Below are 15,928 nucleotides of genomic sequence, written 5' to 3'. Positions count from 1 at the left end.
TGTCAGGTCCGCCTTCTGACAAACTCTGAGCTCTGCCTCTCTATTTATCCCTGAATAGCTGACAACCACTCCCCTCCACGGAGTCTCTCTGCACACACAATAGAGCACAGAAATGAAAAAAAAAACTGTTGGATAAACAAATGTTTTGTGAAAGCATGACGTAATGTATGACAGGATTGGATGTTGCCGTGCCCACCAAGCCTGTCCTTCAACCTTACTGATAGTTAGAGATGAGAGAAAAGGTACATGTTCATTCAAATCAAATCAAAAAATGTTTGTCCCAACTGGTGTGGAGCTTACAGTGAAATGGTCACTTTTGTTTATATGCTTATTATTTAACAATTATTTAAAAAAATATGAATTAGAAGACAGCAATACTAACAATGACATTCATTGTCCTGTTGAATGGGATGGCCAATTTAGAGGACAAAACTTAACTCACACATACACAAAATAAAACAACATCCTATTAGGTGGTACATGTATAAGAAGACAGCATATAGTCATTACAAGCAGTGTAGTTAAGCCCAAAATAGATATTGAGTGGAGTACAGCATAGAGTAGCAGCAGATCGTCAACCCAGTTATGAAGCGGGACTAGACCATTTATCCAGTATCGGCTGCCATATTTTGTAAAACATTGGACTTCTATTGGAGGTATTGTATCGAATCTTTTCCATATGTATTACATTCCCTAAATCCCGTAACCACATTTCAAAGGTAGGTACAGTCTCCAGTTTCCAAAATTGCAATATGAGCCTTTTGGCTAATAGAGTACAAAGAGAGACAGCTTTCCCTTCGTGGTTATTCCCATCCACTGTACCAAACAGAGCGGTCAATGGGTCTGGGGCTAGAACTCTATCAAAGGCTATAGATAAGTAATCAAAAATGAGAGCCCAGTAAACATGTAACTTGAGACATGTCCAGAATAAGTGGGTCAACGTCCCCTCATCCTGCTTGCACCTCTCACACAGTGGTGAGGTTTTATGATTTTATGATTTTATGCAGTTTCACTTTTGAGTAATGTAACCTGTGTATCACCTTAAACTGTACAAGGTTGTGTCTGGCATTCACTGAACTGTGGTTTATATTCCTGAGAGCTTCTACCAAGTCCTCATCTGAGATTTCTGACCCAAGTTCTTGTTCCCAAACCCTTTTAATGGTGTCTGTGGATACCTCTATGTGGGCCTGTAGCACATCATACAGTCTCGAGACCGACCCTTTTGAATGGGGTTTGACAAGGATCAAGCTATCTAATGTAGGTCTATTTGGCTTTATGCTATACTGTGGGATATGTGTCCTTACGAAATTCCTGATTTGGAGGTATCTGAAAAAAATGTGTTGTTGGCATGTTGAACTTTCAATGTAATTGTTGAAATGAAGCTAACTGACCATCTATGTATAGATTACCAATTGTTGTGAGCCCCTTCTCCCTCCACTGTGAAAACACCACATCATCCAATGCGGGGTGGAAAGCATGATTCAGGCAAATCGGGCTGTCAATGTATACAGTGGGTATGTTACGGAAATGCCTAATCTGTAATCTGTAAGCGTATGACAAATGACTGGGTTAGAGTCATAAGTGGATTTTTTCACATATGATGGGCTATTAACAAGTGCAGGGAGTGAGGAACGTTAACAGGAGGCCTGCTCAATCAAAAGCCATGCAGGCATATCCTTCTGTCTCATCACAGGTAAACTTTCCCTTCAGAAAGACACAATGTTCAGATTAGCAGCCCAATAATACAGTTTAAGGTGAGGAAGGCCAAAGCCCCCCTCTATCTTGTACTTGCATAAATGCTTCTTTGAAATTCTGGCCTCCTTGTTATCCCATAAAAATGGAGTGCCGGAAGACGTGGGTGAATAATGTCTGCTTGGGATCCCGGGCAACGGGAGGAGACGGCAGGACTTAGAGAACCGATCCACAATCACCAGAATCGTGGTGTTGCCCTGAGACAGGGGAAGGTCGGTCAGGAAATCTACGGATAGATGTGACCATGGCCGTTGTGGAACGGGGAGGAGTTGTAACTTCCCTCTAGGAAGGTGCCTAGGAGCCTTACTCTGGGCGCATACCGAACAGGAGGAGACATTAACCTTAACGTCCCTAGCCAAGGTAGGCCACCAATACCTCCCCCAAAGGCTCCCTACTGTCCTCCTCACCCCAGGGTGACCCGAGGAGGGTAGGACGTGAGCCCACCGAATCAGTTGGTCCCGAACACCAAGCGGCATGTACCTCCGCCCCGCCGGACACTGAGGAGGCGCTGGTTCAGCCCGTAACGCCCGCTCGATGTCCGAGTCCACCTCCCATACCACCGGTGCCATCAGCTTTGAGGCCGGAAGGATGGGAGTAGGTTCGGTGGACCTATCCTCCGTGTCGTAAAAGCGGGACAGTGCGTCCGCCTTCACGTTCTGGGAGCCCGGTCTATATGATAAAGTGAACCGGAATCGAGTGAAAAACATGGCCCACCTTGCCTGCCGCGGGTTCAGTCTCCTAGCTGCCCGAATATACTCCAGATTTTGGTGGTCGGTCCAGATGACAAAGGGGTGCTTAGCCCCCTCAAGCCAGTGTCTCCACACCTTCAGAGCCCTGACCACCGCTAACAACTCCCGGTCCCCCACATCATAGTTACGCTCCGCTGGGCTGAGCTTACTCGAGAAGAAAGCGCAGGGGCGGAGTTTTGGTGGCGTACCCGAGCGCTGTGATAGCACTGCACCCACCCCAGCCTCGGACGCGTCCACCTCCACTATGAATGCTAGAGAGGGGTCCGGAGGGGGAGGAAATAATCAGTAGCAGCTAGTAGGCCGGCGACGACGACCGCCGAGCGCCACCCGAACGGGAAGGGGAGTGTCCTTCGGTCGGAGTCGTGACAGATACATTACGTTGAAAAGGCATCTCAAATTGTAGTATATATGTCGGCCCGGGATAAAACCTGTCTGGTCAGGGTGTATGATGTCGGAAATATATGTTTTCAATCGGTTTGCCAATATCTTTGTCAACACCTTGTTTTCTATGGGGAGTAACGACACGGGGCGATAAGACGACATCTCCATGGAATCTCTATCTTTTTTCAAGATCGGTGCTATTGTAGCCTCATACAGTGTTTGTGGGAGTTTGGCATTTTCTTTGGAGTGTTTAAACATTCGCAACATAGGTGGAGATAGACTGGCGCAGTACTTCTTATAGAATTCTATTACATATCCATCGGGCCCAGGGGCCTTGCTGTTTGGAAATTGTGCTATCGCTGTGTTAATTTCCTCTAAAGTTATCCCTGCATCGAGTGCAGCAGCTGCCCCCCTGTCTAGTTTAGGAAGTTCACATTCAGCGAGAAAGTGTTCCATAGTTTGTGGATCAGTAGCATCGCATTTTGATTGGTATAGTTCTGAGTAAAACTGCGCAAAGCATTTATTAATATAATGCGGATCTGTTACTATTTTACCCTTCTTGTCTTTTATTTTGTGAATAGCTCTAGATGCCTGTACATGCCTTAGCTGTCTTCCTAATAATTTATGTGGTTTGTCACCCAGTTCAAAATAACTTTGTTGGGTTCTAGCAAGTAAAGAGCCCATCCGTTTTGAAAGGATGGTATTGTATTCATATTTTAACTTTGTGATCTTCTCAAGGACTGTAGACGAGGAATTCGTTGTAAAAACGTTCTCCTGTTCCCCTACCTCTCTTTCAATTTCTCTCAGCCTAGTATTGGCACGTTTCTTCCGCTCTGATGTATAAGAAATAATGTAACCTCTAATCACAGTGTACAAACCACAATAATATACCAACCATAAGGATCTGAAATCGAGGATGAGTAAACAAAAGGAATGTTTTTCCTTATCAGGATTGCTGCCCCTATCGCTTTTGCATCAAAGTTAGACTGGTATGAAATGGTCACTTACAAGCAGTTAACAAACAATGCAGTTAGTCGAGGTAATTGAGGTAATACTGTATGTACAGTTGAAGTCTTAAGTTTACATACACTTATGTTGGAGTCATTAAAACTCATTTTTCAACCACTTCACAAATTTCTTGTTAACAAACTATAGTGTTGGCAATTCGGTTAGGACATGTACTTTGTGCATGACACAATAACTTTTTCCAACAATTGTTTACAGACAGATTCATTCATTTATCACATTTCTAGTGGGTCAGAAGTTTACCTAAACTAAGTTGACTGTGCCTTTAAACAGCTTGGACATTTCCAGAAAAGGATGTCATGGCTTTAAAAGCTTCTGATAGGCTAATTGACATCCTTTGAGTCAATTGGAGGTGTACCTGTGGATTTATTTCAAGGCCTACCTTCAAAATCAGTGGCTGTTTGCTTGCTGTTTGCTTGACATTGGGAAAAATCAAAAGAAATCAGACAAGACCTCACAAAAGAAATTGTAGACCTCCACTGTCACGCCCTGGCCTTAGTATTCTGTGTTTTCGTTAGTATTTTGGTGAGGCCAGGGTGTGACATGGGGATTTATGTGGTTTGTTTTGTCTGGGGTTGTTTGTAGTTATGGGATTGTGGTTAGAGTAGTACTCTAGGTAAGTCTATGGTTGCCTAGAGTGGTTCTCAATCAGAGGCAGGTGTTTATCGTTGTCTCTGATTGGGAACCATATTTAGGCAGCCATATTCTTTAGGTCTCTTGTGGGTGATTGTTCCTGTCTTTGTGTTTGTGGCACCAGATAGGAATGTTTTGATTTTTTTCACGGTTCTTGTTTTGTAGATTGTTGTACTTTCATCTTTATTAAAGATGTACAAAACTAACCACGCTGCATTTTGGTCCGCCTCTCTTTCCCCAGAAGAAAACCGTTACATCCACAAGTCTGGTTCATCCTTGGCAGCAATTTCCAAACACCTGAAGGTACCACGTTCATCTGTACAAACAATAGTACGCAAGTAGTACGCATGGTAGTACGCAACAATAGTACGCATGGTACCATGTAGCCGTCATACCGCTCAGGAAGGAGACGTGTTCTGTCTCCTAGAGATGAACGTACTTTGGTGCGAAAAGTACAAATCATTCCCAGAACAACAGCAAAGGACCTTGTGGAGAGGCTAGAGGAAACGGGTACAAAAGTATCTATATCCACAGTAAAACAAGTCCTATATCGACATAACCTGAAAGGCCGCTCAACAAGGAAGAAGCCACTGCTCCAAAACCACCATAAAAAAGCCAGACTACAGTTTGCAAATGCACATGGGGACAAAGATCGTAAATCGTACATTTTGGAGAAATGTCCCCTGGTCTGATGAAACAAAAATATCATTGTTTTGCCACAATGACCATTGTTATGTTTGGAGGAAAAAGGGGGAGCTTGCAAGCTGAAGAACACCATCCCAACCGTGACACATGGGGGTGGCAGCATCATGTTGTGGGGGTGCATTGCTGCAGGAGGGACTAATGCACTTTCGAAAATAGATGGCATCATGAGAAGGAAAATTATGTGAATATATTGAACCAACATCTCAAGACATCATTCAGGAATTTAACCTTTTGTAACTAGGGGGCAGTATTTCATAGGAACATTCCATAGACTTGTAAAAATGTCCATCTGAACTGAATTATGAAACAATGATTCAAGTTGAGGGAGACAGTTACATAATATTTGCCAGAGATCACCCTGCAGTAGTCTGACCCAATCATATTGTTTGTATAGTTTCTTATTGTCTCAGATTCAAGAGGGACCTGTTTGCACTGACCTGCAAGGCTCTGTAATAATGACACTTACATCACTCTACCAATTAAAGGTGTCAAATAAGAACTCACACACCTGCGCACACACACACAGTCAGACACACACACAAACACACACGCAGTGAGACAGACACACACAAACACATACACATACAAACATCTAGTACACTGTAATTTCATCTCTCTAGCGCTCATGATTCTCAAAGAGCATATTGCATCAGCAAAACTCAACCTGTGCTCTGTGACTGATGTCACTGGCACAATAGTGTAAGTGAACACCTCTTTAAATGATGTTAGTTTGACTAAGTTTCTCACATCAGAGGGTGCTGTTATTACCTGTATGCAAGGGTCTGGAATAATGAGGTCAAAACTCTAAGGAATTCCACCAATTAAAGGTGCTAGAGACACAAACACTTTACTCAAGGGACCCAATAAGGCCCCAATAGAGCATAAACATTCTAAGTGAAACTGATCTGAAACTCTGCATCCTGCATGGAAAATAAACATCTTAATCAATAGTCCAAGACGAACGTTACTCTTGAACCGAGGCCGAGGGTGACACTGACTTTGAAGTACCAGGCAGGGCTACATCATTGTGAGAGTCTGACTCACGTCTGCTACACATTTGACATTTCAGTCATTTAGCAGATAGAGTGGGTGATTTCTGAGGAGTAATTTCCATTTAGCCACTCTACCATAAAGGCCTGATTGGTGGAGTGCTGCAGAGATGGTTGTCCTTTTGGAAGGTTCTCCCATCTCCACAGAGAAACTCTGGAGCTCTGTCAGACTTTCCTTTGGGTTCTTGGTCACCTCCCTGGCTAAGGCCCTTCTCCCCTGATTGCTCAGTTTGGCAAGGCGGCCAGATCTAGGAAGAGGTCTTGGTGGTTCAAAACTTCTTCCATTTAAGCATGATAGAGGCAACTCTGTTCTTGGGGACCTTATGTGCTGCAGAAATATTTTGGAACCCTTCCCCAGATCGGTGCCATGATACAACCCTGCCTGTGAGCTCTACGGACAATTCCTTCAACCTCATGGCTTGTTATTTTTCTCTGGCATGCACTGTCAACTGTGAGACCTTATACAGTGGGGAGAACAAGTATTTGATACACTGCCGATTTTGCAGGTTTTCCTACTTACAAAGCATGTAGAGGTCAAATTTTTATCATAGGTACACTTCAACTGTGAGAGACGGAATCTAAAACAAAAATCCAGAAAATCACATTGTATGATTTTTATGTAATTAATTAGCATTTTATTGCATGACATAAGTATTTGATACATCAGACAAGCAGAACTTAATATTTGGTACAGAAACCTTTGTTTGCAATTACAGAGATCAGATGTTTCCTGTAGTTCTTGACCAGGTTTGCACACACTGCAGCAGGGATTTTGGCCCACTCCTCCATACAGACCTTCTCCAGATCCTTCAGGTTTCGGGGCTGTCGCTGGGCAATACGGACTTTCAGCTCCCTCCAAAGACTTTCTATTGGTTTCAGGTCTGGAGACTGGCAAGGCCACTCCAGGACCTTGAGATGCTTCTTACGGAGCCACTCCTTAGTTGCCCTGGTTGTGTGTTTCAGGTCGTTGTCATGCTGGAAGACCCAGCCATGACCCATCTTCAATGCTCTTACTGAGGAAACAAGGTTGTTGGCCAAGATCTCGCGATACATGGCCCCATCCATCCTCCCCTCAATACTGTGCAGTCGTCCTGTCCCCTTTGCAGAAAGAATGTTTCCACCTCCATGCTTCACGGTTGGGATGGTGTTCTTGGGGTTGTACTCATCCTTCTTCTTCTTCCAAACACGGAGAGTGGAGTTTAGACCAAAAACCTCTATTTTTGTCTCATCAGACCACATGACCTTCTACCATTTCTCCTCTGGATCATCCAGATGGTCATTGGCAAACTTCAGACGGGACTGGACATGCGCTGGCTTGAGCAGGGGGACCTTGCGTGCGCTGCAGGATATTAATCCATGGCGGCGTAGTGTGTTACTAATGGTTTTCTTTGAGACTGTGGTCCCAGCTCTCTTCAGGTCATTGACCACGTCCTGTCGTGTAGTTCTGGGCTGATCCCTCACCTTCCTCATGATCATTGATGCCCCACGAGGTGAGATCTTGCATGGATCCCCAGACCGAGGGTGATTGACCGTCATCTTGGACTTCTTCCATTTTCTAATAATTGCGCCAACCGTTGTTGCCTTCTCACCAAGCTGCTTGACTATTGTCCTGTAGCCCATCAGGTCTACAATGTGCAGGTCTACAATTTGATCCCTGATGTCCTTACACAGCTCTCTAGTCTTGGCCATTGTGGAGAGGTTGGAGTCTGTTTGATTGAGTGTGTGGGCATGTGTCTTTTATACAGGTAACGAGTTCAAACAGGTGCAGTTAATACAGGTAATGAGTGGAGAACAGGAGGGCTTCTTAAAGAAAAACAGGTCTGTGAGAGACAATTCTTACTGGTTGTTAGGTGATCAAATACCTATGTCATGCAATAAAATGCTAATTAATTACTTAAAAATCATACACTGTTACCAAATTTTGCATCTGCACTGTTCTTCAAATAAATGTGTTTTAGTCAAACAATATTGACTACTTTAACTTCTTAGAACTACACTAATTAGCATAACGCAACGGACAAAAAATCTTACTAGAAAATATTCATATTCATGAAATCACAAGTGAAATATATTGAAACACAGCTTAGCCTTTTGTTAATCACCCTGTCATCTCAGATTTTGAAATTATGCTTTACTGCCAAAGCAAGACAAGCATTTGTTTAAGTTTATCGATAGCCTAGCATAGCATTATGTCCAGCTAGCAGCAGGCAGCTTGGTCACGAAAAGCAATCAAATTAAATTGTTTACCTTTGATGAGCTTTGGATGTTTTCACTCACAAGACTCCCAGTTAGACAGCAAATGTTCATTTTGTTCCATAAAGATTATTTTTATAGCCGAAATACCTCTGTTTGTTCTTCACGTTTTGTTGAGAAATCCACCGGAAATTGCGGTCACGACAACGCCGAAAAATATTCCAAATTAGATCCATAATATCGACAGAAACATGGCAAACGTCAATCCTCAAGGTGTTTTTCAAATATCTATTCAATAATGTATCAACCGGGACAATTGGCTTCTTCGTAGGAGTGAGAGGAGCAATGGCCGCCTTTGTCTATTACGCACAAATCACTCTGGGTGCCACCAGCTGACATCTAATGCAATGTTGTTGTTCACGCTAATTTTTTGAAGTAAAAGCCCGAAACTATGTCTTGTGACTGTAGACACATTAGGGAAGTCATAGAAAAAGGAATCTGGTTGATATCCTTTTCAATGCTCAATAGGGAGGCATAGGAACGCAGAGGTTTCAAAATAAGAGTCACTTCCTGATTGGATTTTTCTCAAGCTTCTGCCTGCAATATCAGTTCTGTTATACTCACAGACAATATTTTTACAGTTTTGGAAACTTTAGAGTGTTTTCTATCCTAAGCTGTCAATTATATGCATATTCTAGCATCTTGTCCTGAGAAACAGCCTGTTTACTTTGGGAACGTTATGAAAATACTGCAAAAATGAAAATACTGCCCCCTAGTCTCAAGAGGTTAAACGTCTTCTACTCCAGAACCGCTCGGAACCAAATTTAGTATATAGCATCTACAGACCCAAGTCTTCAAAACGCAATGTTTTCAAAGACTCTAGTTCAAAAAACATAGCAGTTACGTTCCTGGTCTCCGGTGCGTCTCTTCAGCCCAGGTTATTCTGCGCCAGCTCTACGCACGGTATCCGCAGTTCACCAGCACAACCCAGTGCGGCCTGTGCCAGCTCCCCGCACTTGCCAGGCTACAGGGAGTAATCAGCGGGTTTGGCTGTGCAGGGATATGCTAAGACAGTAAATGTATTGTTGTGTATGAGAGATCGTTGGTAGGATAGTTCGGCGATGTAATTTACAAAATAGTCTCCAAAACTCTACTCAGCAAATTGGATGTAGTCTATCACAGTGCCATCCACTTTATCACCAAAGCCCCATATACTACCCACCACTGCGACCTGCATGCTCTCGTTGGCTGGCCCTCGCTTCATATTCATCGCTAAACCAACTGTCTCCAGGTCATCTAGGTCTCTGCTAGGTAAAGCCCCGCCTTATCTCAGCTCACTGGTTACCATAGCAACACCCACCCGTAGCACGCGCTTCAGCAGGTATATTTCACTGTTCATCCCCAAAATCAACTCCTCCTTTAGCCGCCTTTCCTTCCAGTTCCCTGCTGCCAATGACTGGAACGAATTGCAAACATCACTGAAGCTGGAGCCTTATATCTTCCTCACTAACATTAAGCTTCAGCTGTTAGAGCAGCTTACCAATCATTGCACCTGTACAAAGCCCATATGTAAAACATTCCAGGACCGTATCTCTCCAGGAACATGGTTGCAGACCCCAGTTCTACATTTTTTATTGTATTTATTTATTTAACCTTTATTTAACCAGGTAGGCTAGTTGAGAACACCTTTATTTAACCAGGTAGGCCAGTTGAGAACACCTTTATTTAACCAGGTAGGCCAGTTGAGAACACCTTTATTTAACCAGGTAGGCTAGTTGAGAACACCTTTATTTAACCAGGTAGGCCAGTTGAGAACACCTTTATTTAACCAGGTAGGCCAGTTGAGAACACCTTTATTTAACCAGGTAGGCCAGTTGAGAACACCTTTATTTAACCAGGTAGGCCAGTTGAGAACACCTTTATTTAACCAGGTAGGCCAGTTGAGAACACCTTTATTTAACCAGGTAGGCCAGTTGAGAACACCTTTATTTAACCAGGTAGGCTAGTTGAGAACACCTTTATTTAACCAGGTAGGCCAGTTGAGAACACCTTTATTTAACCAGGTAGGCCAGTTGAGAACACCTTTATTTAACCAGGTAGGCCAGTTGAGAACACCTTTATTTAACCAGGTAGGCCAGTTGAGAACACCTTTATTTAACCAGGTAGGCCAGTTGAGAACACCTTTATTTAACCAGGTAGGCCAGTTGAGAACACCTTTATTTAACCAGGTAGGCTAGTTGAGAACACCTTTATTTAACCAGGTAGGCCAGTTGAGAACACCTTTATTTAACCAGGTAGGCCAGTTGAGAACACCTTTATTTAACCAGGTAGGCCAGTTGAGAACACCTTTATTTAACCAGGTAGGCCAGTTGAGAACACCTTTATTTAACCAGGTAGGCCAGTTGAGAACACCTTTATTTAACCAGGTAGGCCAGTTGAGAACACCTTTATTTAACCAGGTAGGCCAGTTGAGAACACCTTTATTTAACCAGGTAGGCCAGTTGAGAACACCTTTATTTAACCAGGTAGGCCAGTTGAGAACACCTTTATTTAACCAGGTAGGCCAGTTGAGAACACCTTTATTTAACCAGGTAGGCCAGTTGAGAACAAGTTCTCATTTACAACTTTGACATGTAGAACCACCATAATATATGGATATTTTCTATCTTCAAAATGTGTCTGCCTTTATGGATTCACAGAAAATATTTATATAAGATGTACAGGGCTCTGTAGCATCAAACAGATGCTAGACATTCAGATATCCAAAGAATGTTTAAATGTCAGTCTAAAATACAGGGGAGTGTACACTATTCAATGCTAACTCAAGAGAACTGGGTATTCAACAAGAAGGTTATATGGTAAAAGTCACGTAAAAAAAATTACTATGAACAGTGTAGTACAGTTCAACATGTCCAAGTGTGTATTGGGTGTAGAGACACACAGAAAACAGATAACTGTAGCTACAGATTGTTACACCAGTTAATGTCATTTACCCAAAGATTTTTGACGACATTTTGTCTATTTCAAGTCTTCTCTCATTGATCGAGACGGGAGGGTGTCCATCACAAAGTGCTGCATGTCATGATGACAGAGATCTCTAAATCAATGAAAGAAGACTGGAAATAGACAAGATGGTGGTGTACACATTGTTGGATTACTTCATGGAGCAAAACAACTATTTATTTTAGTAACAGATCAATTTTCTAAATTCAAACTGGCCCCCTGAAACGGGACACGGACATTTTATGAGACTCCTGCTTCCCCGAATCGAGGATGAAGACAGCATCGCTAAAGTTGGTTAACAATTCTCTGTGCTACACCAAACAGTACCTATCTTGTAATGGATAACAAAAATATTTGGTTAAATCAGTAAGGACCGATTCTGGAGTAGAGAAGCAGGTACGGGGAGCCAACATTTAATCAGGAACAGACAAGGAACAACACATGAACACGGGTAAACAATGACAAACAATAATTAATACTGAAGCGGGGAACAGAGCGGGGGAACAGACAGATTTAGGGGAAGTAATGACAGAGGTGATTGAGTCCCGGTGAGTCTAATAATCTCTGATGCGCGTGACGAGGGAAGGCAGGTGTGCGTAATGATGGTGGCAGGAGTGTGTAATGTGGGGCAGCCTGGCGCCCTCGAGCGCCAGGGGGGGGGGAAGAGCGGGAGCAGGCGTGACAAAATCACATTATCTGGTGTAACAATAGGTAGCTAAGAGAACTGGTGGTCATGATGAAATTGCCATTCACAAAGAAACATATAGTATGATCAGTGTAGTAAAGATCAGGGAATACTATGAGAAGAGTGATGTCATGAGCAAACTGCCATTCAACTCGCCATGAGTCATTTTCTTGAAATCCAGCAGAATGTCTTAATCCCTCGAGAGGGATACAGTTCACAGCATACAGTTCTGCTACAATGACACACTCAGGCAAATGAATTATTTTTCTGTATCTAGAATCCACTCCAGGAAGATTGAACTGCCAGCATTTCATCAACATTAGGGTAGACTATTTGAACATGCATACATGTGTGCAGGCAGAGAGGTTACATTTTCAACAATATCTAGCCTAATAGAAATAAGTATGGCATAACCCTCAACCTTTGCACAGTGACCATACCGTACAAATGTACCTAGGTAGGTAGAAAGACACCTACCTATAGGTAGTACCTACCTATAGCCATGTCTATTAGGCATGCTTATGCTACTTTTTTTAATAGTAAAACCAGCTTCAGTTTTAGAGATTTACAACAGTAAATTGTTGTATTATTGGTCCTCCTCACTCTTTGCTAGTAAACATAGTTAGCTAGCTTGCTGGATATACAATAGGTGTTATTTACATCTGTTTGGACTCCTGTCTTCCGTCATGTCTATCATTCCGTGAGCTTGCAATTCATCCACAGTCATTATCATAACCAATGTCAACCCTCATCAATTATGTTACATAGCTAGCTAGTAAACATGATTTACAGTTCCTGATGTTACACGTTTGCTAACAATTTACAAACACGAGGTGTGGAACATAACAAGTTAGCAGGCGCCAGGCTATCTAGCGTTAGCTAGCCAACTCCATTCCGGTGCTAACGTTTGCTGGTAAAGCTAGCTTTAGGTGGCTGGTTGTAATGTTGTAGCTTGCTGTTTAGTAGCCATATCTACGACTAAAAATAGGTTTTACAATCGAGATGTAAAATCTAATCTATTTAGCTAGCTAGCTAGGTGGCTTGCAGAAAAAATTAGGCACCGCATTTGTCATCTACCCTCTTGGCGCTGAAATTGGCTGTAGCTGAGTTTCTAACATAATCTAAATCCAACTATTGTTTCGAATCCTCTTCGCTATATTCTGGATGAAACATGTTGAATGTCACCATGTAGCTAATAGAACATAAGAAATAATGCTCCATTGAATTTGTGTTGATGAGAGGAGTCACTTGAAGCGAAACACCCACCCGTAGCACGCGCTTCAGCAGGTGTATCTCACTGATCATCCCTAAAGCCAACACCTCATTTGGCCGCCTTTCCTTCCAGTTCTCTGCTGCCTGTGACTGGAACGAATTGCAAAAATCGCTGAAGTTGGAGACTTTTATCTCCCTTATCAACTTGAAACATCTGCTATCTGAGCAGCTAACCGATCGCTGCAGCTGTACATAGTCCATCGGTAAATAGCCCACCCAATTTACCTACCTCATCCCCATACTATTTTTATTTATTTACTTTTCTGCTCTTTTGCACACCAGTATCTCTACCTGCACATGACCATCTGATCATTTATCACTCCAGTGTTAATCTGCAAAATTGTACTTATTCGCCTACCTCCTCATGCCTTTTGCACACAATGTATATGGAGCGGCAGGGTAGCCTAGTGGTTAGAGTCTTGGACTAGTAGCCTAGTGGTTAGAGCATTGGACTAGTAACCGGAAGGTTGCAAGTTCAAACCCCTGAGCTGACAAGGTTCAAATCTGTCGTTCTGCCCTTGAACAGGCAGTTAACCCGCTGTTCCTAGGCCGTCATTGAAAATAAGAATTTGTTCTTAACTGACTTGCCTGGTTAAATAAAGGTTAAAAAATTATAGACTCTTTTTTTCTACTGTGTAATTGACTTGTTTATTGTTTACTCCATGTGTAACTCTGTGTTGTTGTCTGTTCACACTGCTATGCTTTATCTTGGCCAGGTCGCAGTTGTAAATGAGAACTTGTTCTCAACTAGCCTACCTGGTTAAATAAAGGTGAAATAAAAAATAAAAAAATTACTTGACAAGCTAAATATATATATTTTTTTTACTACACCCTGGCCAGCTAACATGTGGAGTGCTGACATGTCTCCTGATGTTGTGGGTTCTGGTCCAAACTGAGCAATGACAAAACCCAAAACAGTTAGTCTTGCACAGTTATGCTATTTCCCATGTAAGACATTGAGCAAATCATCACCAGTACTGTAATTTTTCCATTAAAATGTCAGTCAGGCCGAAGGACAGGCTAGGTGGCAACATCCAATCTTGTCATACATTACATCATGCTTTCACAAATAAATAAAAATTCCAGCCCCTTGTTTTTCTGCTCACTTGCCTATGTTTTTTGTGTGCGTGTGCAGAGAGACTCTGGAGGGGAATGGCTGTCAGTCATTCAGGGATAAATAGAGAGGCAGAGCTCAGAGTTTGTCAGATGGCGGACCTGACAGGGTCACACACAGGACCAAGCAGGAGCAGGACCTCAGCATTTTGATCATTTTCTAGAAATGGGGGAACATGAAGATGTTCAGTACTGTTTTCAAGACGGAAACTCTTCTTGCAGAAAGGCTTTTCTATCGACATCTATCTACATAACACTGTACATCTTCTTCTCGTTGATTTCAGCAGTTACAGTATTTTTGAACCTACTGGTGATCATCTCCATCTCTCACTTCAAACAGCTCCACACTACAACCAACCTGCTCATCCTCTCCCTGGCTGTGTCAGATCTCCTGGTGGGACTGATTGTGATACCAGTAACGACTGTAGCATTAATGGAATCATGCTGGGGTTTTGGGGAATATTTCTGTGTGTTTTATTTCTACATCACTTGTTTATGTGCTTCCTTATCTCTGGGCAATTTGGTCTTGATATCTATTGACCGCTATGTTGCTGTGTGTGATCCCTTATTGTACCACTCTAAAATAACAATAACAAGAATGATGTGTTGTATATCCATTACCTGGTGTTTTTATATTATATATGATGCTGCTATTATACAAATATTTGTAAATGTACTGGTACCCAGTAGGTGTTTGAATGAATGTTTTATTGTAGAAGGGTTTATGTGGGGAAATATAATTGATCTTGTTATTACAATGGTTGTCCCGTGCTCTATTATTATAACACTTTATATGAAAATCTTTGTGGTGGCCAGATCACAGGCCAGAAAGGTATTTTCAAAACAGGCTGCCAGTGTGTCTGGTGTTAAAACTGTACAGGCAAATAAGTCTGAGAGAAAAGCAACAAAAACTCTGTCTATTGTTGTTATCAACTATCTCATTTGTTGGATTCCAATTCAATTTTATTTATTTTTTCTTTTCATTGACAATGTATCATCATTCATCATCAGCTTTCTTCCACTTGTTAATTCCTTAATTAATCCAATCATTTATGCTTTCTTTTATCCATGGTTCAAAGTAACAGCTAAAATTATTTTAACTCGGGTGAAGTTAAGGTGTTCATAGTGCCTATGTTTTTATTCACTAGTTTGACATAATTATGTTATGCTGTTTTGTTGTTTTTGCTTCTTTCATGGAACAATATATTGAAATTACCTTGCTCTGTGTTCTCATCATAGATACATGTGGTGTTGATACAGAATGATTTGGCTGGATTGGATTGGAATGACTTGGAGAAGGCATACGCTTGTTTTATAAAAGACATTGTAGTCATTTTGGGTTGTATATTCCAAATACTAAAGTCTGT

The 15,928-nt window shown here is 42.1% G+C and overlaps 1 protein-coding gene across 1 annotated transcript; it reads left to right on the top strand.

Annotated features, from left to right (window-relative positions):
- The first annotated feature begins 14,694 nt into the window (after positions 1-14,694).
- Positions 14,695-15,687, top strand: LOC116357694 (trace amine-associated receptor 13c-like). Its single transcript, XM_031805558.1, has one exon. The coding sequence runs from the start codon at positions 14,728-14,730 to the stop codon at positions 15,685-15,687; it is 960 nt and encodes a 319-aa protein (XP_031661418.1). The 5' UTR covers positions 14,695-14,727.
- Positions 15,688-15,928: the final 241 nt, after the last annotated feature.

The sequence above is a fragment of the Oncorhynchus kisutch genome, linkage group LG26 (genome assembly GCF_002021735.2).
Source record: "Oncorhynchus kisutch isolate 150728-3 linkage group LG26, Okis_V2, whole genome shotgun sequence".
Classification (NCBI taxonomy): domain Eukaryota; kingdom Metazoa; phylum Chordata; class Actinopteri; order Salmoniformes; family Salmonidae; genus Oncorhynchus; species Oncorhynchus kisutch.
The sequence above is the reverse complement of the archived record's forward strand: the minus strand, read 5'-3'. Positions and strand labels throughout refer to the sequence as shown.